General features: G+C 43.2%; 1 protein-coding gene across 3 annotated transcripts in view; it reads right to left on the bottom strand.

Moving 5' to 3' along the window:
• The window catches only part of FSIP1 (fibrous sheath interacting protein 1), a 182,780-nt gene that overhangs the window by 119,952 nt on the left and 39,409 nt on the right, over positions 1 to 23,419 (bottom strand). For all 3 annotated transcript variants that reach the window (XM_074955722.1, XM_074955724.1, XM_074955725.1), the window contains exons 9-10: positions 23,196 to 23,360; positions 1,216 to 1,353 (exon numbers count right to left, since the gene is read on the bottom strand). In XM_074955722.1, coding sequence (XP_074811823.1) covers positions 1,216 to 1,353; positions 23,196 to 23,360 — 303 coding nt within the window. The remainder of the gene's footprint in view (positions 1 to 1,215; positions 1,354 to 23,195; positions 23,361 to 23,419) is intronic.

The following is a 23,419-nucleotide window of genomic DNA, read 5'->3' as shown; positions in this document are numbered from 1 at the left end:
CAGGCCTTACAGTGACAGACTCAAGAAACTCAATCCCTTTAACGTAAAGAGACAAAAGTGACTTGATCACAGTCCCTAAGCAACTACATGGGGAACAAAACTTTGAAAATGGGCTTTTCAATCTAGTAAAGGTATAACAAGATTCATGGCTAGAAGTTGAAGCTAGATAAATTCACACTAGAAATAAGACACAAAATAGAAAAAGTCATTAACCATTAGAACAATTTACCAAGGATTGTGGTGGATTCTCCATCACTGGCAATTTTTAAAATCAAGATTGGATTTTTTTCTAAAAGACATGCTCTTGTTCAAACACAAATTAATTCAGGGAAGTCCTATGGTCTGTGTTATAGAGGTAAGACAAAATAATCACAATGGTCCCTTCTGGCTTTATAATCTATTAACAAAAATAAGCAGCTGTTCTTCAACTCTGAGAAACGTACCCTAAACAAAATCTCTGAACGTTGCAGTTCACCTAGCATTAACTTTGCTATTACATTGCTTTCCAACTACAGCAGAAAAACGTGTCCACAAATTAGAGTTAAAAGGGCAAGAAGTCTGATATGTTGTTTGGAAGATGCATGTGGTCACCCAGGTTTGGGCTTGTTGTCAACCCTTGCTCTATGTTTTAGGCATAAATACAATATACTCTGTGGTTAGAGGATCTTTGTAAATTTCATTTCTCTTTCCCCCACTTCTCTTACCCCCAAATAATTATTGTTAAGACTGAGAAATTATGCAGTTTTTTTCCTAAAGTGTTACTGAGTTGCAATTCACATTTTATACATTTACTAACATTTTAACTTTCTTGCCTCCTATTGGTCTTCAGGTACTGTTTTGGGCTAAGTAAAGAATTGTCAGTTTTTAAAAAAAAAAAATCATATGAATTAAACAAAACTAGATCATAGTGTCAACGTTAGAGCACAATGAATTACTTCAAACACATGTGAAGAAGCTACACTAAATTCTATAAGTTATTAGAAAGTACTTAAAATATTTACTTCTTTATGTGTATATAGTGGTCACTCTTGAAAGGCTTCTTCCATTCTAAAAGAGAGTTTGAGAGATATTCCCTATATATAAATGGGGAGTATCATTAGAACTGGGAATCTCTCTCAAAACTAGAGAAACTTATCATATATTTCTTCTTTTGGGGTTAATTTTATAAGCATATGTAATTATAAACTCCAGCACAGCTTTCAAGTTTAAACTTACAAGATTTCCATCCAGATTTTTCAGCTGTTGATTAATCTCTTTAAGTCGGTTTTGTTGCTCACGTTGCTCACGTGTGTCTTGCAGGGCCTTCTCACCTGGAACTGCTTCCAGACTTCTATTTGCATAAGCCAGAGATTCCTGACAAAAGTAAGAGTGGACACAGCTAAAACATCTTAAAATATATGCTTTAAAGCAGAAAAAAAGCTAATTAGATCTTTACAGAAAAAAGTGAGAGAACACAAATATTTATGCACAATTGGTTAGTTTCACATTTTGGTCAATGTTAATAGTATTTAAATATTGAACAGGATTTTTTCCACAGAGTATTAACTAACTCTGTTCAAACTTGCAAAGGAGAAGAACAAACATTCATATTCAAGATTTCCATTCTAAGAATTACAGAGTTTATATTCTATAAAAATATTTAACAGTAGAGGGAGGATTTTTCAACAGCACACAGCACTGGTCTAAGTCCAGTTGACTTCAGTGGGACCAGTCAGGGCCAGCCAATGCGGAGTATTTTTCAAAATCTCACTTAAAATGTTTCTCTCCGATATGAAGCCTGAGGAAACAGCCTTTGCACAGTGGATCTATGTGGGGACATGAGACACAAAACCCATTCTCTAACCCATAGCCAAGCCATGCGGCACACATGCAGCTCGACTGCAACCACTACTACCGAGCAGAGCTGAACAATTTTACAAATATTCCGTAGCCTGGGACCAGATTCTAACATTCTTACACACAGTGAGTATGACCTTAATTACGGAAATCAACTGGACGATTCGCGGGATTAAGGGAATATTCAATGTGAGAAAGACCAGAATGGAATCTACCCAACTGGGAATGCTAACTATTGACAAAATTGCAAATCTACAATTGACAAAGACAGGGTTTGCCTTTGGCAACCAAGGATTTAATATAAGAATCCAAGTCATAGAGTAGTCAAAGTAACAGCAAAAAAATTTGCCAAACTCTAATTACCTTTAACCCAAGAGAGTATGCCGAACTATTTAAATAAAATCCTAGTCGAATTAATCACTCTTATTTTCAAAAGCAACTCATCCATTCCTGATTAACATATATTCCTCAGTAAAGGAAACTAAGTACTATACTTAACTGGAAAGAAGGACAGTTTTCTAGATTTAATCATTCAGATGAAAACTTCTCGGCATACAGGCTACAGTTTGTAAAAAGTGTGACTGTGTTAAAAATAATATATTTTCTGGTCAAAATGCATATGACAAATAAGTGACTCTGGGACTTTAAACCATAACATCAGTGAATCATGCAATATGGAGTTTATTTCTCAGCGTGAGTATTTGAAAGTACAAGAGCTATCACACAATGGCTCCCAGTATCACAATTCCAAGAAATCTCACGCAGAGCGGAAGGAGGTATAAGAAGAGTCATCTATAGAAGCCTGGAATCTCCCCAAACTGAGCCAGTTTAACCCTCAATAGGGTGAACTATCTTCAGCCAAGATTCTCAACAATGACTAAGGTTAGATAGCCAAATATGCATTTAGGTATCTACTTAAGTGGACTGAAGTCAATAGGCATGTATAATTAACATCTATGCAGATGTTAATCAAGAACCTGCACCACTTCTCTCTATTTCTATACATTAATTCAATGTACCAGTATATCATCTTCATATTTTCAATATGAATGGAGAAGTGGCTCAAGAAACCAATAATAAAGATTAAAAGTTACTCCTCTTCAGGCACAGCATTTATTGGGAGTTGATGTAGGGCTTTTTTTCCCCCTCCCATGATTGCAAGGTAAGAAAACCCATTTATTATGGTAAAATAGAAAAGATTGTGACAACTTTACATTTTCTTACAAATTACACCTATTTCTGCAATGAAGTCAAATTTCTAAATCCACCTTTATAATCTGCATACTTACAGAGATAGTGCCAGTTCTATGGGTACCATTCAGTGTGGATTATAGCTGTGATTATAATTTGTTCAGGAAAATAACTAAGTTTATAAGAGAGAGAACACGAGAGAACAGAGTTAGCGGTACTGCAAGGTCACTAAATGTTATATTGTATTTCCCATTCATTTGCTTCACTATTATTTTATTTGGGGTTTTGAATATATGGATGGCAGGTGGATATTTTTATATGAATTTAGACTTCAATGAACAGAGCTCAAATTGCATGTAAAGCCACTAAAATGTTTATCATCTCAATATGACATAGCTTTAAAAGGGTAATGATGAGAGAAGCCACACAACTCAAAAGTTACTGGCTCCAAGTTCTTTTTTTCCCTTTGTACATTGTCCTGAACAAGGCTTTTTACTGGCCTTGGCCCTGATCCTGCAAACACTTAGACACATGCTTCACTTCATGCTCATGAGAAGTCCCACATGCATAAGTGCTTGGAGGAGAAATAATAGATGTGGAAGGCAACTGTGTCATATTTCCGTCCTCGCCTCCCTCATTTCACCCCACTATAGTCACTCAACATGTTTGAGTCTTGTTGCTTCTCTGGTATATGCTATATGGTCCTATGAGGAAGAAGGCATATTAGGGTTACTAAAGCTACTACTTTATCCCCCTCCAAACATCTCTTTAAAAACTCTGCTGTAATGCCTACCAATCGCTGCCAGTTGACAATCACTAGGCAGACAGTGAGCTATGAGCCTATGACTATTTAAGATTTCAAAGCTGCTTGTTTCAGTGTTTGCTCATGGACCCCTTCTCCTCATATCCCAAATCTATTTGTTCCAGCCACTACTTGTTTCTTGTCCTATGTCAAGATGGTAAAGTCTTTTTACTTCATTTCTGAAAAACGAGTGCATATGGTCTGAATTCTCAAACAGGGCCCCTAGGCACTACCACAGTACAAATAAATAATGATGATAATGATAAAATTGTAATAAAAAGTCAAATTATTCCAATGCAGTGAGTTTTGTTGGGAACAGTTTCAACAGGAGAGATTAAGAGTCTAACTCTATATATCCCAATGATTAGGGCACACCCCAGGGAGGTGGGAGATGCATGTTCAAGTCCCTGCTCTGAACCAGCAGAGGGGGGATTTGAACCCGGGTCTCCTACATCTTGGGTGAGTGCTCTAACCAATGGGTATTAGACATAAAGGCGGGGGAGTACAACCTCCTCCTCCTCCTGTCTTTTGTGCAGGGTATGCATACTCAGGGCACACACACACACCCACTTAAGAAAAATATAACAGTGAAACCAGGAGTCAGGGTTACATTAACAATTCTGACATACACCTTACCAGTCAATTTATATGTATACACAAAACAGACATTTCCCCCCCACTGGCCAGCATCCAAACAGTCAAATATGTATTCAGACATTCAGATGATTACTGAAATGTTTACTACATCGAAGCTATGACATTTTGAATATTTTAAACAATTGTAAGGGAATTAAATGTGTGTAAATTTGAGAAGTTCTCAGTTGGAGGTAGAACTTATTTAGATAGTTCATTAGCGAGACAGATTGAATGGATTGCATGATTTGTTATTGCAGCTTCGTCAAAAAGGAATATAAACACTATGACTATTTCTCTTTAGAATTATTGCTGTGCACCAGCAGCACACACAGAACACAACATTAAACAAAGTTAAGAGCCTGACCCTTTCCACACTTAAATCAATGGCAAAATGGCCATTGTCTTCAATGAGAGCAAGACTTAACCTCAAGACAAACCATATACCACCAAAAAGCACAAAGATGACCAGGCAACAATGTGGTTACTCAACAACACAGCAGATTTTGACTTTTTATATATGTAATATTAAAGGACTTCAAAACTGGTGGGGATTAACAGTAAGGCTCAGTACAAGAACTACGCTTAGATGGATTTTAAAATTGAGGGATTGGAATTTGCCACATCAGGATGACAAGGGCATTTGAGGCATAGAAGGCACCACAATGGAAGGGAAGAAAAATGCAAATGAGATTGTCAGAAAGAACTCAGTAGAAAGTGAGGAATGAGAAATATTGGCAGGAGCAAAGTTGTGCAGAACTGTGAAGGTCAAAGCAATCACCTTATAATTTATGTCAGAAGGCAGACAAAGCCAAGGGAGGATTTGAAGAGGAGGAGATGTGGTCAAAGTAGTGGGCAAGCAAGATGATCTCAGTAAGAACAGGTTTAGTTAGACTGCAGGGGTACAATGTGAAAGGCAAAAAGGTAGAGCGTACAATAATCTGACTTATGGATTAATAAAGCCTCAAAAGGGATTTTAACTTTAGAGATGAAGAAAGGACAGAATTTAGAATTGTTATACAAGAAAAAGATAAAGTATCTGGCAAGGGTATGGATATAAGGTGGGGGGTTAGGGGGAAGTGAAGAAGCGGAGAAAAAAGAATGTTACCAAAAGGTAATGAGCTGAGTAACAGTGAAGATGGAAAAGATGACAACCCAAGATGACCACCATTTCCCAAATACTGCACTCTTTACTCTGACAAAGACACCTGATAAAATAAATTTGTGCCCTGCAATTCTCTTGGGGCACAAACACTTCTAAACAGCATCCATTACTTAGAGTATAGGTACCTGCTCATCTAATCCACCACGTTGGTGTGGATGCTAGGAGCACACGCTGCCAGAGGGTTCTTTAATGACAACATGAGCTCCCTAAGCAACCTTTTGCTCTTTTGACAAGTTACTTATATAATTCATCTGGTTATTGTAGCTGACTGCAGTGGCTAAGAAGTCCAATTTTTCTAATGAAATAAGCCCCTATCAAAGATAAATGGAGAGCCAACAGGTTTACTATGACTGCCTTCATATCATAATTAGGGCTCTTTATCTGTCACGGAGGTTGTGGAAGTCACGGATTCCATGACATTCTGCAACCTCCGTGACTTCTGCAGGGGCCAGGGTGGCTGGCCCCACGGCCACCCAAGCAGCTGGCTCTGGGGCCAGCAGTTCATGTGGCCCTGAGGACAGCCACACCAGCTGCTGCTCCGGCGGCCCCCGGCAGCGGTCCCGGGTTGGCCTGAGCAGCCGCGGTCCCTGGCCCCGGCCAGCGGTCCCCAGCCAGCTGGCTAGAGCAGTGGCAGCGATCCCCAGCTGGCTGGCTGGAGCAGCCACAGTCCGGGGCAGCTGCCTCCAGCCACCTGGAGCAGCTACCGTCGACGGTCTCAAGCAGCAGTCCCTGGCTGGCCAGAGCAGCCACAGTCCCAGGCAGTGGTCCCCAGGCAGCTGGCCAAAGCAGCCGTGGGCCACAGCCCCTGGCAGCTGGCGCCACTGGCCCCAGGCGCCCACCCCCCCAGCAGCAGTCGCCTGATGCCACACCTCAGGAACACGCCCCCCACGGTTCTGCAGAGCCCCTCCCACAAGATTTAATCACAGGTATTCGTAGTACAAGTCATGGACAGATCACAGGCTATGAATTTTTGTTTATTGTCCATGACCTGTCCATGACTTTTACTAAAAATACGATTAAAGCTACAATTTAGTCACGGGTAATCAAGCATGCAGATGTTCTGAGGCTCTCTTTGTTCACTGATCCTGAGTTTATTTTATTTCCAGATGAGTTTTACAGTTCTTCAAGTTGGCATTTGTAGTCACTATACCAACTCTGCATCCTGTTGTCCCAACCTAGCAAATAGGCAATAGTGCGTCTTTGGTTAACAAGGTCAGACAATTTATTCTACCCTATGAATCTTACGTGTCCCATCCCATTTTTTCAAAATTGTATTAAACTGAATAGATATTTTTAAGGAACACAAAACAAATTAAGAGACAGGCGTCTGTAAAAACATTTTATTAACATGGCATAAGGAGAAATGCTTCAGATAGAAATAAAGTTTTCATGAGAACCATTACTAAGTAAAAAAGAATACTAACCATGGAAAAGCATTCTGGATCCAACTGGACTGATTGCAAAGTACACTTCTGTAATACCCAAACTGCAGTACTGTAGGCTTAAAGCCAGTTGTTAAAGATTTCAGAAACAAAGTCACAGCGTAATTCCTAGAACCTGAAAATATAGCTAGAAGAGACAAGAAGCAGGTCTCTCCAGGAGCTTATGGTAATTAAATGTTTGTACATCATACAATTTTATTTGGGGAATCTACTTAGAAAGTACTATCAAATACAACTCCTGGCAGAAAAAAAATTGACAGATTTATTACACACACTGGAAGCTAAATTTCTTAAATTAGTGATAGTATTCTAAATGGAAACAAAAACAGATGATTTAGAAATGATAAGGATGTTTTTTTCTTTATTCATCATCATGACTACACTATTCTTTCTTCAGAGACTATGGGTGATATTCTCGCCCCAATGAAGCAAATGGGAGTTTTGCCATTGACTTCAGTGAAGCCAGGATTTCACCTCATTAGTCAACTTCGTCTTCAAAAGGAGTTGCACCCATGTCAGAAGAATTTAGACTTTGTGCTGCACTGAATTAAGCTACATGGCAGGAATTCTATCACAGGCTTACAGACACTGTTTATAAATTTGTTGCTCTTCACTGTAAAAAAAAAAAAAAGAAAAACCCAACCCCAAAACGTAATGCTCCCTCACACAGCAAATTTCCTACATTTCTGTAAGCTGTTTTACCCATGAAGCCCAGAGCCCTGTGCCCCAAGCAGGGCTGAAGCCTGGAACCCCGAGGGGGGCTACAGACCCAAGCCCCACAAGGCTGGAAGTAAAGGATCAGAATTTTGGGTTTTTTTGGGTTTTTTTGTTGTTTTTTTTTTTGGGGGGGGGGGGGAGAGAATCACAATTTTTTTAAAGTCCAAATGGGGTCACCAGCACAAAAAGTTTGAGAAACACTGCTCTAAAGTTTTAAATTGTTTTATTTTTGAGTGATGTAAAAAAAAAAAATCTTCATTTGTAAATTGTACTTTCACCATAAAGATGTTGCACTGTAGTACTTGTATGAGGTGAATTTAAATCAGGGGTCCCCAATGCGGTGCCCTCGGGCGCCATGGCACCCACTGGGGCATTTTTGTGCGCCCGCAGGACACCCTGCCGCCAAAATATCGTCGCCGAGCATTGCCGTTTCTCAGCAGCATTTTGGCGGCGACGCTCCTTAACCGCCAGCAGCATTTCGGCGGCGGGGTGTCCAGCTCCCGCCACAGTCTTCTGGGAATATCAATATGCTATTCCCACAAGAAAGGTTACGGACCACTGATTTAAATACTTTCTTTTGTTTATCTTTTTTACAGTGCAAATATTTGTAATAAAAATAATATAAAGTGAGTCCTGTACACTTGGTATTCTGTTTTGTAACTAATCAATATATTTCAAAACGTAGAAAACATCACAAATATTTAAATAAATGGTGTTCTATTATTGTTTAACAGTACAATTAAAACTGCAATCAATCACAATTTTTTTTTATTCTTACAATTAATTTTTTTTAATTGCTTGAATGCTTGACAGTAAATGCTTGACAGTCCTAGTTCAAATCCCTGCTCCAAAGCAGACCCACTGGGGATTTGATACTGGGCCTCCCACAGCCTGAGTGAGTGCCCTAACCACTGGGTTATATGGAATAAGGGAGAGTAACACCTCTTCATTTTCTGTGCAAAAGGACTGATCTGGCTTAGATCCCTAACTCCAGGAGAGAGCTTGCGGAGATAAGTGCCTCCTGTTGCATAGCCTTGGACACTTAACTCCCATACTTAGGCCATACTTCTCTTCTCAGCATTTCATACCGGCTAGCTGAGGCGGCTCCTTGCTCAGTGTGATGGATTTTGTGAATCCCATTTGTAGACCCCTAACGCTCCACATACATTGTATAAGGAGCCTGAGTGGCTAACTCTGGGCTGAAGATTCCACTGGTAAGCCAGTACCTAAAGTTAGGCACTACAACACTAAGCCTACATTGTGGATCTAGCCAAATAATAGTCCCAGGGAGAATATATGCTAGAGCAGTGATACTCAAACCTCAGTGGTTCAGGAGCAAAATTAGCGATCAGCATTACCCAAGAGAGTCACAATAGCGTGAATTCATTGTTTCATTTACTATAGTACTATATATTCATATTTAAACAGTAGGACAGAGGAAATATTTAGTGATTATATAGACACACACACACACAGTAGCAGGGCAGCGACTGACCCCTGTGGTGCCTCCTGCTGGTCGTCCAGGGAATTAGCATTTCCAGCCTCCGGATTGCCCTCTGTAGGCCGGTGTCCCGCTTGCTGCTGGTCCCCGAGTCCTGGCGTGGTGCTGCCCCCTGGCAGTACCCCCACAGATCTGGGTCTCTCCCCCCCCCCCCAACCTCTATCCCCACCTTGCCTCAGTCTTTGGCTACTGCCAGTCACCATCTAGCCCCTGCTCCCTGAGGCGGACTGCAGTATAATTGCCACTCATCATCGGCAAGGAGGGTCTGGACCTGCTGCTTCTGCTTACCCTTGGGCTGCCCTCTGCAACCGCAGTACCCTTCTCCTAGGCCTTCATCAAGGCCTGCAGCCTGGGGGTTTCTCAGTCCAGAGCTAGCTCCTCTGGCCTTTCCCCAGCTCTGCTCCACTGGTAGGCCTTCTACAAGGCCTGCATCCTGGGGTTTTTCCAAGCTGGAGGTCCCCAGATCTGCTCCACTTTAGGTACCCTGCTCAGCTCCCAGCAATCAGGCCCCTCCCTCTGAACATCTAGAGAAAGAGTATCTCCTCCTGGCCCAGGGCCCTCTTATAAAGGCCAGCTGGGGCCTGATTGGGGCATGGCCGCAGATGTGGCTGTTTCCCCAATCAGCTGAGGCTTGCTGCTTTCCCTAGCAGCAGTCCTCTCACAGCCTCAGCCCTCTCCCAGGGCTGATTTCAAGCCCTTCGGGGCAAGAGCGGATGACCACCCTGCTACAACATATATTATTCTCACAGCAAATAAGATAATACCCTAGTGCAAGTTGATAAATTATTCAATTAATAACATAGTAAAGCATCCTGACTGATTAATAACTTACACTGGGTAGGTTTCAGAGTAGCAGCCATGTTAGTCTGTATCCATAAAAAGAAAAGGAGTACTTGTGGCACCTTAGAGACTAACAAATTTATTAGAGCATAAGCTTTCGTGAGCTACAGCTCCGATGAAGTGAGCTGTAGCTCACGAAAGCTTATGCTCTAATAAATTTGTTAGTCTCTAAGGTGCCACAAGTACTCCTTTTCTTTTTACATTGGGTAATAATTAAGTAACACAGTGTTTTGATACCCAGTGCTGCAAAATGTTGCAGGAGACACATTAAAGAGCCACTTTCAGCTCACAAGCCACAGTCTGAGTATCACTGTGCTATAGTAGGCTGAATAGCTCTGCCAAAAACAGCTCTCTGAGTTGCAGGGGCCCAGATGCCAGAGTGTCTCTCCATTACTCTAGGGCATGCCACAGAAGCCAACCTCCCTCCTGCAGCTCTCTCAGCCCTGTATAGGAATCACCTGACCCCCTTCCCATCTGGTCTGATAATTAAATGTGGCTGGTTGTCCCCAGATGCCCAGCCTTAAAGGGGCAGACTACCTCGTTACACAATTACAGCTTCCCATTTTTAATTGAGGATGGGGTGGGGAGCCAAAAAGATACTACATGCTTTTTCAAAGTGTCATGGAAGTATATTAACAGTTACATATAGTGAGATGCAGACTGCACAGGAAAGACAACTACATAGAAAGAGCTTGCAGTTCAACTATAAAGTACAGTTTGGGGAGAAGTTAAATCAAAATACCAGATGCTTGAAAATGTTCCAAATTATCACACACCTTAGTCACAACATCATTTGGCCAGAATGCTTGGTGCAAGACGAACTGTTCCCCAGAAGAATCTTAGGAAGTACTTATGCTAGTTTAGGTTTCTGGAAATAAATAAAGTAAGGGATTTATTTTGTTAGAAAAACAGGAAATGCCATGAAAAAACTGAAAAAGGTATCAGAGGATACTCCAGTTTGCTCTGAAGAAGGATCAGTTGCTCTAGTTATTTTGTTTTAGAAGCTCACAGAAACCTCAAAAGCACAGATGTTCTTTGTACCCATAGTAATTAAAAATATATCAATGCAGGCAAAAGAGAATGAAATGCAATGGAGAGAACTAGATTAATATATAAATATAGTCCTAAACAATCCTATATCCTGAAATATTTTAGTATAACCTCTCAGTTGTCAAATATTTATAACCCTAGTTAAATTTAGTATTTTTTATATTAAATGACAACATCTAATAGGGCTCATACTTTATTTTGACATCCTACATATTGAAATCATATCTTAGTTCTACCAACAAAATCCTCTTCTTAAAAACTGACATAGAGTAGCATTTGGGACAGTCTCCAGTTACAGGAAATTGTTATACTTCGGGGGGGACAGGCCACGGGTTGTCCACCTGAAAATCTAACTTAGCAAAAGAGAATCCTCTGAAAAATGTTTTACTTGGTGCTTTAAAAACAAAAAAACACAACACAACATTTCTCTGAATATCCAGTTGCATGGTGCACGGTCCCAGGCCCCACTACGCTCCAGGCATCATTCTGAAGTGGTCACACAGAAATTAGCCTCCAGCCGGGACACAGACAAAATGGATCTTTCCCCGCCCCTTAGCAAGATACTTGTTAGCACAAGGGAAAGCCCAATGGGTGGGAGACAGGTGATGTAGATTCAATACTTCTACTCACTTGTGCAAATAATTCTGTAGTATTTTTAGTAAAATAATTGTGTGCCCTTCATAATCCTCATTATAGAGACAGACCTTTATCCTCCTACTTTAGGAGGGAGGCAAGTGTCAGCCCCACCCCCCATTTTACAGAAAAAATAACTGGAAGGTTAAACAAGGTGGTTTCTGGCTCAGCTGGGACTAGAGCCCCCGGGTGAAATCTTGGACCCATTGAAGTAAAAGGGAGTTCTGACAGAAACTTCAAGGGAGGCCAAGTTTTCACCCTAAGTCTCTAATATGACAACTCCAAGTCTCATCCACTTAGCCACACAGCCTCTCAGAAAGAATTTGTCAAATCTCTGTGCTTAGCCTGGGGGTCTGTAACATGAGGTAGTTCCTGCATGTGTAACTCATTGTTTCAATATGTTACACATCCCCCCTTTACTGTCTGGCCCACAGAGGATAACAGCCTACTATTGCTGCTAACTGATGGAGGTTAGTCCCTTAGCTCAAGTAGCAGAGATCTGTACTGAGTTTGAACCTTGCTATAATGCATGCAGAGAGTCAGTACAAGAGTTGACCTCAGATGCTTGGAATTAGACCTCCTAACTGTATATAAATCACAGACTCAGTATATTTCATTTTCCCCTAATGTGGCTGGTCCACAGAGGAGGATAGCCTACTACTGCTGCTAGCTAACAGGAATATTGAACAGCTGCCTCATACACTAAGTACCAACCTTGTTGTGCACTAAACCAGGCAAGGGTTCTGAGGAAAAAATAGGTGACTATGTAATTAAGTACAGTATTGAGTCATACATAGAAGGGGACAGAATTAAAGTTGCAAGCATTTCCTAATATTTAAACTTCGCAACCTTATTATTATTTTAATACACTTTTGTATTAATTTTACATAATTATACATATCATAGGTGGATGTGAGATTCATTTAATAACTGAAGACGATAAAAAACAGTTACAGACCTTCTTGCAACTGTTGTTCTTCAAGACGTGTTGCTCATATCCATTCCAATTCGGTGTGCGTGTGCACCGCATGCACAATAGCCAGAAGATTTTTCCCCTAGCAGTATTCATAGAGTCAGCCTGGGCACCCCCAGGGGTCACGCCTTCATGGCGCTCAATATAGGGCCCTGCTGACCCGCCACCCCCTCAGTTCCTTCTTGCCGGCTACTCTGATGAGGGGAAGGAGGGTTGGTATTGGAATGGAGATGAGCAACACATCTCAAAGAGCAACAGTTACAAGAAAGTCAGTAACCATTTTTTCTTCTTCTAGTGATTGCTCATGTCAATTCCAATTAGGTGATTTCCAAGCCTAAATTTGGAGGCAGGGTCAGAGCTTAAATGTTCGCTAACTGAAGCACCACTCTACCAACCAAAGGCTGCATCGTCTCTGGCCTGCTGGGTAACGGCACAATGCGATGTGAATGTATGAATGGAGGACCACGTCGCCGCTCTGCATATTTCCTGGGTTGGAATGTGTGCCTGTTGCTGACAAAGCCTGTGCCCTGGTGGAGTGCACTGTGAGCGGAGGGGCAGGTATCTTCGCCAGGTCGTAGCATTCCCGGATGAAGGACATGATCCATGATGAAATCCTTTGGGAGGAGACTGGAAGCCCTTTCATTCTGTCCGCTACCACGATTAACAACTGAATGGAATTATGGAACGGATTGGTTTACTCAATGTAAAAGGCTAATGCCTGGCGAATGTCCAGCGAATGAAGTTTTTGTTCCCTGCTGCTTGACTGTGCCTTAGGGTCAGAAAAACGTCCTGGTTGACATGAAACTGGGAGACAACCTTACGGAGGAACGCTGGAGGTGTAGAAGGTAGTCCAGTATAAGGGGTATGGACATGATCAGAGACGGACGGTGTTGTGCCAACCAGATTGAAAATCTCTTCCATTTGGCCGGTTTCCTACTGCCAAGGAATACTTGTCTGACAGGGTCCAAACAGGAGAGCTCCATCAGGTTCAGCCATGGAGCTTCCATGCCCTGAGGTGCAACAACTCAAGGTTCAGGTGCTGCAGACGGCCATGATCCTGAGTTAACAAGTCCGGGAAGAGTGGTAAGGTGATCAGGGCTTCCACAGACATTTCGAGGAGGGGTGTGTACCACTGTTGGCAGGGCCAGGCTGGAGCTATTAATATCACCGACGCTTCATCCCTTCGTACTTTGAGGAGTACCTTGTGAACAAGGAATGGGAGGGAACGCATATAGGAGGTAGTCCCCCCATGGGAGGAGGAATGCATCTGCGATGGGAGCCTGGGCTGTGATTCAGTAAGGAGCAAAACTGCTGACACTTCCTGTTGCATCGCATGTACAAGTGGCCATATGTCCTAGGAGTTTCAGGCAGTTTCAGGCAATTCCTTGCTGTGATGGTAGGGAACTGCCTGAGAGTTCGAATGATATCACCTAGGGCCTGGAATCTCGCTTCCAGGAGGTATCCCCTGACCTGTGTCGAGTCCAGTACCGCCCCTATAAATTCTATCCTCTGAACCGGGGACAGCGTTGATTTTCCCATGTTCAGGAGAATGCCCAGTTTGTCAAATGTTGTTCTTATGAAGTCCACTTGTGCCTCCACCTGAACCCTGAAGTGGTCCTTGGTGAGCCAGTCATCGAGGTACTCAAACACCTGTACCTGCCGCCTGTGCAAGAACGCGGCCACAACTGCCATGCACTTGGTAAGTACTCAAGGTGCCTCTGACAGGCCAAAAGGGAAGACTGTGAACTGGTAATGGGTGTGGATGACCACAAAACTGAGGTACCTTCTGTGGGACAGTGTGATCACTATGTGAAAATATGCGTCCTTCAAGTCGAAGGTGGCATACCAGTCCCCTGGATCCAAGGAAGGGATAATGGAGGCCAAAGAGACCGTGCGGAATTTCAGTTTCTTCATAAAGCTGTTGACATCTCACAGGTCTAGGATGGGCCTGAGGCCGCCTTTGGCTTTTGGTATTAGGAAATACAGGGAATAGAAGCCCTTGCCCTTCAGCTCCACTGCCCACAGTGACAGAAGCGATTTCACCTCCTGTACGAGGAGTTGCTCATGAGAAGGGTGCCTGAAGAGGGATAGGGAAGGGCAGGAGCGCAGAGAATTAGAGGGAGTATCCCCTCTCTACCGTGCGGAGCACCCAATGGTCCAGTGTGATACAGGCCCACACAAGGTAGAAAGGGGATAGTTGGGATGAAAAGGTAAGGTGGGATAGATCCAGTTGTGGCACTAGTACATCATCCTCGAGCGCACCTTCAAAAGGCCTGCTTCTGGCCCAAAGACGGCCTGGACTGGCCAGAGCCCCGGCCTGAGGATGCATGCAGTCTTTTCCTGCCGCTTCTGTTTCTCCTCCGAGAACCGTCCTGCTGGGTCTGCGGTTGGTAGAATTGCGAGGGAGGCTGTGACCAGAAATGCTTCCACTGAGTCACGGGAGTATGGAGGCCCAGGGACTTGAGGGTGGCCCTCGAGTCCTTTCAACTGTGGAGTCTTTTATCCGTTTTCTTCGAGAAGAGGGCCAAACCCTCGAAAGGGAGGTCTTGTATGGTCTGCTGGACTTCGTAAGGAAGACCAGAGACCTGAACCCAGGAGCTCCTCCTCATGGCCACCCCTGTAGCCATCTGCCCCATCCAGAGCCACCTGCAGGGAGGCCCAGGCGATGAGTTTGCCCTCCTCTACCAGCACAGAGAATTCTGTGTGGGAGTCCTGCGGCAGCAGTTCAGCAAATCTGACCACCGTGCTGCAGGTGTTCAAAGAGAACCTACTCATGATGGCCTGTTGGTTTGAGATGCGAAGCTGCAATCCCCCCACTGAACAATCCTGGTTTTTTGGGGAGGGTCCCTGGTAGCCCTGGCACTCGCGCTGCTTGGCTGCATCCACGACCAAGGAATCTGGTGTGGGGTGGGTATACAGACGTTCGTAACCCTTGGAGGCGATGAAATGCCTCCTTTTGTTCCTCTCAGCTGTAGGGGGCAAGGAGGCCAGAGTTTGCCATAAGGTTTTTGTGGTCTTGCTGATTGTTTTTATCAGCAGTAGGGCAATACAGGAGGGCCAGAGTGGGCGAGGATGTCTACCATGGGGTCCAGAGTAGCAGCCATGTTAGTCTGTATTCGCAAAAAGAAAAGGAGTACTTGTGGCACTTTATGCTCAAATAAATTTGTTAGTCTCTAAGGTGCCACAAGTACTCCTTTTCTTTTTACCATGGGGTTGGCATCCTCCACCACTTCCTCCGCCTGGATCCCCAGGTTCTGGGCCACACGCCACAGTAACTGCTGCAGGACCCTGCTATCCTCCAGGGCTAGGGCCGTTGATGTGCCCGCCACAGAGTCGGCCAGGGAGGACGAAGAGGAGAACCCTGGGAGACAGGCCTACTCCCTCCCCTCGGCGCCGAGGGGGTCACGCAGTGTCCAGTGCTCCCAAGCCGCTGTTCCCACTGTTGGTGGTGCTGGAACCGCCAGTGCTGAGGTTGCCGGGCACACTATTGACGATGCGGCTGACAGCAGTACCGAAGTTGGCGGTGTAGGTGTTGACATTGATGGAGCCAGGGCGACAGAAGCAGGTGTCACTATCGCCCATGCCCTCAGTGCCAATGGTGCCGGTGGCCCGAAGGACACCAACACCACTGACACTGATCTGGACCACAATCCACAGCTCTGACCCTGGCTCTGATCATAAGCCCTGGGTGTCCAGAAGGGCCACTGCGTTGAGGGTTGCTACTTGCCCGGCCACGGTGCCGGACAGGGCTGCCAGTTGCACTGGGACCTGGACCTTCTGCTTCTGGTCGTATCGGAGCAGTAGGATTCTGCCTCCAAGGTCTCAGAGTACAAAGACCATGGAGGAGTGGTGCTGGCGAGTGATGCTCGGGACTGGGGGACCAGTGTGGCTCCCCCACGTGGGCGGCCCATGCCACGGAGTGGTGTGCAGGGGATGGAGAGCGGCATGTCATCATCACCAGCTTGCCCCTTCATGGTATCAGGGGTCGGGCAGTCACCAGCGACGTATCTCTCCTCGGAAGCAAGGACAGTGCCGTCAGCCTCATGAGGTCCTGTGCCGCCTCGAACGCCTCCGGCATGGAGGAGAGTTCAGTCTGGCGAGTGGTGAGGGCTCGGATTCAACTGAACCCCCACAGGGGCAAGAGTCAACATGACCCTTGGAGGCGGTGGGGCCAAGGTGACGTGGCCCAACTCAGGTCTCCCTGCAGCAGGCTCCTTCGGCTAGGTTGGAGAAAATCAATCCCTCTCAGGCTTCCTTTTCTTTTGTGGCACCAGGAATTGGGACCAGTGCCTCCCAGTAGTCTGTGGGCGGAGTTGTGGCGGCGCCGAGCATCTCTTGAGGAGTCCTTCCTCAGCCCCTGCTCGTGCGTCGACAATGCCGGCGCACTCCTCACTAAGTAGGAGGTGCTCATGGTGGGATCTGCTGACCCGGGGTCGGATTGCAGGCAGAGCACAGCCTCCATGAGGAGGATCTTAAGCCGCTTCTCCCTGTCCTTAAGGGTTCTGGGACAAAACCCCCAGCAGATTTTGCAGCAGTGCTTCTGATGATTCTCCAACAAACACTCCAGACAAGAAGTGTGTGGGTCACTCCTGGGCATAGACTTGCCACAGCCCTCGCAGGGTTTAAACCACAGAACTGAGGGGGTAGCAGGTCGGCTGAATTTTTTTGGGGGGGAGGCGCGAGGGGAGTTTCTTCCAAAAGGGTTCAGCCATCTCAGAGAATGAGGTTATGAGAAAATATGTTGTTTTCAACATTAAAAGAAATCCTGATGATCTTTCCTTTCAGAAGCTCTAGCGCCCTCATACTTTGGAGCAGAACATGAAATTTGGCAAGTGGGAGGGGTGGCGGTCTTTGTGTCCGAAGATGTGCCTATTGCAGCTCCAGTGAAAATCTGCCAAATGTGGTCATACTGTAAGCCACTGAAAAATCTCAGCTGGCAGTCAGTAGAGACTTTAAAAAGTTTTAACAGCTGAAACCTCCAAAGATTCCATCCAGCTGCTCACAGCTCCTACTGTTAACCAGACAGTGCATGCACCATTCCCACAGAGCAACTGACCATGCTCCAAATTCTCAGAGCTCCTACGTATGACAGGACTACACATATGCCATCCCCACAGAGCAACGGAGCAGGGCTGCACGGACAAAGCGAGACTTTCCCTGTAATTGCTGCTGGTCTCGGTTGGACTAGACACCAGAACTGAGAGCAGAGAACCTCTCTCTTCTCTGCTCTCAAATGATCCCTCTCCTCGTACCCAGCAACGTAGAGGAGGCCACCTGACTTAAATGCAACAGGGAAGGGAGGGAGTAGATAAGAATAAGGAGCCCACTGAGACTGGAATTGGGGGACAGGGAGAGAAGGAGACTGGGACTGGTTGGGTACAAATACTGGGAGCCAAAGGGGGTGGAACTGGAGTGGAGGAGGAGCGGAGACAGATCTGTTTATGTGAGGTGGGGGGACTGGGACTAGTTAGGCAAAACCACTGGGACAAGAAGCCAGAGAGGGAGTGGGGGGGGAGACTGAAATTGGATAAGAAGCCAGTGAAGGGAGGCTGCAAGCCAACTGAGAAGGAACAAACAGGAGTGGGACATATCAAAGAGCTTGGAAGTGGAAAGACTGGCTGGGCAAGAAGACTAGGGAGAAGGAGGCAGGGCAGGAAAGGAACTGGGACTGGCTGGGCAGGGAATTGGGATGAGAAGCTGGAGGAGTGGATAGGCAGAGACAGAGTAGGCAGAGTAGGATAGGCAGAGACATGACTGAGCCAGGGACAGGTTGGAGGGGACGGGGTGGAAGGGGAACGGGCAGAAGGGTCTGTGACCATTATAGAACACTCCCCTACAGAGCCTGTAATGAAACCCAGGTTTCTTGAGTCTTACTATTCCTCTGCTGTCTGTAAGTATCTGTGAAATCCACTCACAAAGTACATCTCATCCCCTTCTAGTAGTTGTCTGCTTAAAGAATGACAATCTACTACTACTACCACCACCACCACCAGTTACTCCCTAAGTTCAAGTGGTGGATGTCTGTGCAGCGGATCTAAATGTTCTAACTCTGATGATTAACTGTGTGGCTGTCAATATGTGACATAGCCAAAGCTAGTTTTTCTGAGTTTGTTTTTAATAAACCAAGGAAGTTACACACACGAAAACTACAGTTAAAGGTTGCCTGTGCAACCTTCATTCTGCTCCCTTGTGCATATTCATTATCATACAGCTATTAATTACATGATCACATACTATTTTTTCCACAGGACCCCTGCTTCATTCAATGCACAGGATGGAAGGTGCTTACTTAATAAGCAGCTATTCAGTATTTCGCTTCAATCTCATTTTTTCAAATGTGTGGTGCAATGTCTTATTTACTGCACACTATTCAAATCCTGTAACATAGAATTATTAATTTTCTCCTGGGTTTTCTATCGTGCTCATACCTATAGTATCAGAGTGCTTTACAAACATTAATTCTCAAAGCATCCTTGCCAGGCAAGGGGCGGGGGTATTATTCCCATTTTATGAATGAGGCACAGAGAGATTAAGGTCACTAGTTCCCACTAATTTTAGGTGCCCAATTTGAGATACTTAGGTCCTGATTTTTCAGAACATTTAGCATTATACATCACTTTATACATTCAAAGCACAGTTCCCACTGATTTCAGCTGCCATGGTGAGTGCTCGGCATTTTTGTAAGTCCAATCCCAGGGTCTCACTTTGGGCACCCAGAAGATGAGGAACACACAATTAGTGACCACCTGTGAAAAAAGTTTGGTTTACATGACTTACCTACCATCACATAAGAACTCTGAGACAAAGGTAGGGATAAAATCTAAATCTCCAGGGCAGCATTCAACTGCTTTAATCATGAAACTACGCATTCTCTTCCCACAATCCCATGCCTCCTTCACGAATCACTTAACTGCTGCAACAAATGAGGCAGAGGTTCTACAAACAATCAGACACCTTCAACCCTGAGTCATCCACAAAGCAGGTCCATTCCGTGCAGTGATGGAGGCAGGAATTTTGTGGAAAACATAGCATGCAATCATGTAATTAAAGACATAATGCAGAAATGCCAAAGGAAGCTAAATTAAGGTTACACGGGCAACTTCAATTCTAGCATTTCCTAACTTTTGAATGCTTGACTTTAGAACCTTAATGTTATTTTACCATAGTTTTTGTGTTTCTAATATTAATATAAATTGAAAGCTTACTTTGAGTGATTACTACTAACTGTAGCTCATCTACCAAATGATGGTTTGTGGAAGGCAAGTGCTAAAAGAAGGTGTGTTTTTTTCCTGGTTTATTCCTTATTTTCCCTTTTTTGGTAACTTTTTTTTTTTAGGCACTTTATATTTGCTTAGCCTTTGGATGAATGATGAAGCATGCAAAACACCATAGCTCCATGCCCTTGCATGTATTATTGGTTACCTAACCTCATATCATATACACTTATACTCCTGTAAATCTTCGGCAGTACAATTGGTGAAAGAGATGCTCTTATAATGGGACACATTATATCTGGTGTGGAGCAGATCTGTCACAATTAAAATTTATACATCAAGTTATTCCTTCTAAAAGTTCAACACAGTGATTACAGGAAAGGGAAAATCCCCAGAGCATTCAACAGGAAACACTTGGGTGCCTTACAAAGCAACTAAAAGACAGTGTCCCTAGAGTGTACAACCTAAATACAATATGACAAACATAAGGGTTACACAGAAAATAGGAAGAAGGGAAAAGAGAAGCAAGGATGGACATGGGTGACAAGTTCTGTTTCCTTTATTGTTTCGTTACCTTTCTTCTGCCTCACTTCTGTAGGAAACATGGAAAAAATGAGTTTTTAACGAGAGATTTCAATGACTTCAGGGATGTTGGTTGATGAATTGGAGAAAGCATTCCAAAAATAAGGGACAAGAGGGAGGCTCTGTCACAGAACTAAATAAAGGAGGTATCAAAGCTGAAATCACTGATGGAGCAGAGGAAAAGCAAAAGGAGACCAACTCAGTGATGTAAAAAAGGATTATGTGATGAGGCCTTGAAGGCAAGTACGAGAAGTTTGAATTACAGTGGAGTGGCTCAGAGGAGACATCATCTTGAAGCAACAGACAAGAAAGGCTTTTGGCAGCAGCAATTTGAATGAAGAAGAGGAGCAGAGGTTAGTACTGAAACATCCAAGATGAAGAGATTGCAGTAGTTGAGACAGGAGATGAGGAGGCTTTGGACAAATCAAAAAGGGTGGATTTTAGAACCGTTGTGGAAGAAAAAGTTACAGGACCTTGCCCTTGTTACAGGACTTTTGGGAGAGGAGAGGAAGGACAAAAGCTTTCTCTCAGTCTTTTGCTCTTCATAGAATACTCCTGCAGTTTTCCAAGGTCAGCTTTATTCTGAAGTCCACACAAAAAATAGAACTCTCTCTGAAGTTGGCTTTTCTAACTCTCTTCTGTAGATGTGAAAAGATTCCCTAGTGTTCAGAGGTAATAAGGATTACTTGTTGCCCTTATCTATTTCATAAAAAGTAACTATCAAAAAGGCATTTGAAAAGGATTCTGCTGGTGTTAGGCTGCAAAAGGTCAAGGCTTCATTCAGGAGTGAGACAGTGAGAGTATATTCAGGATTACATACATATAGGAATTACAGTTTCAGAACAGGTTTCAGAGTAGCAGCCGTGTTAGTCTGTATCCGCAAAAAGAAAAGGAGTACTTGTGGCACCTTAGAGACTAACCAATTTATTTGAGCATAAGCTTTCGAGAGCTACAGCTCACTTCATCGGATGCATGAAGTATTCCTTTTCTTTTTGCAGTTTGAGAACAATTATCTGGGTACCAATTGGTTAACACAAAGTTTAGACAAAACCCACGACACTTAAATAGAGAATATAAAAGGATGCTGGACTGAATTAATAAAGAAGTCCTTTTAAAGAGTTCAATTGTTAGGTACATTTCATCCAAATGGCTTTCTCATTAGAAAGAATATTTGCGTAAAAACAAAGATACCATATAAAACCTTGCAAATAATTTCCTAAATAGAATGTCAAAAAAACCAACCCACCTTTATGTACTTCAAAACTGCCAGTTTATGGTCAATTTGTAATCAGTGGTATAGAATATTTATTTATGGAATTAATACACTTTACAGTTCTTTAGTTTTCATAACATACCTAAAAGGTAATAAAATGTTTTTAAACTTTCTAAAAACTATATACACACAGTATTTCAGATGTTGTGTTTTGGTTTGTTTTTATGGTCAAGTCAACTCAAAAACTTCAGAGCATTTTTCTGCAAAAGCAATGACAGGTCCAATGTGGCCAAACATAGTGCTTCTTATCATGAATAGTCCAACTGACTTCAGCTGGACAGCTCATGGTTGTGAGTGTTATACTGGATAGTGTTTGCAGGATTGGACCCATAAGCCTAAAAACAATGTAAATTAACCATATTTATGAATGTGATTGAATTAATGACCAGTGGGGGTTGCTGCTTCACACTAAAGCATCTGTTGCTAGTAGGGCATTAACATCAGTATCAGGAAGAGCTTCCTCCTGCCCTCGCACAGCTGGAGGAACATTTCTATTATTCTGACAAAATGTCAGAAACAGGATGCCAAAAAGGAGATAATCCAGAGATAATATAAAAATAAAACTAATGATACAGTTTAAAAAAAACTCTAAACCTCAAAGGAGAAGACAAATTCACTCCTCTTTAGCTCAAAGAGATTTCGTTTCTCAGGACATATGGCTTTGGAAATGTATGGCTCTGTAGAAACATCTGTTCCAACAGCACAGTAGATATACTACAAGAGAACAAATTTGTGTAAAGAGATGCAAAAATTGGGATATGTCGCTGCATTACTTTTGTTTATAAGCATGAACGCTGTATTATACATTTTTAATCAGCATTTTCAAAAACACACACCAGTATTTTGCTTTACTCAAAGCAAACTTTCTGCTCATTAGTTCATAGTACACTACATTACTGAAAGACATGAATGAGAATTTAGACTCCTCCAGGCACAAAATCTGAACAATGCTTTTTTCCAAGTAAAAGAACTTTAACACCTTTTACTACTAACATCCAAAGGGGGATTATTTTCACTATATTTGTTACTGTTTGTCACTGCACATACTTCAGCAATGGATCATGGAAAGCCATCTGAATCTTCAAAAACAAAGAGAAAACTCAATTTTAGTCCCCAAAAGACACAACTGTCAGCAACTATGGTAACACCACATTATAAAAGAGCAACTGAAGTCCATTGTGTGTTTAATAAAATTCAAGTTACAGTACTCAGACTTTGCATCTGGAAACTTCCTGATATATTTAAGTGTATTTTGCACTTCTCTACATGTTTATTTTCATTAAACCACAACATATATTCCAAAAAATAAATATATAATTCATAGGCATTGTGCATTACTATACCTGATAAATTTGGCTTGGGACTTTTGAGCAGGAGCTGTGACTTGCAGAGAAATCACCATTAGAGAGTACTACTTGGAGTTTAGCATCTATTTCATTTAGGTGATGATATTCCATTGGTTCGGGTGTGTACCCTTCTCCTGGTATTAGCCAACCAGTTACATCTTCCTATAAAAAGTTAAGGGAAATGGTTATTTCATCTGACCAAAGAAAATGGCTGTTTAAGG

This window comes from Natator depressus, chromosome 6 (genome assembly GCF_965152275.1).
Source record: "Natator depressus isolate rNatDep1 chromosome 6, rNatDep2.hap1, whole genome shotgun sequence".
Taxonomy (NCBI): Eukaryota; Metazoa; Chordata; order Testudines; family Cheloniidae; genus Natator; species Natator depressus.
This window is presented reverse-complemented; position numbering and strand designations above follow the sequence as displayed.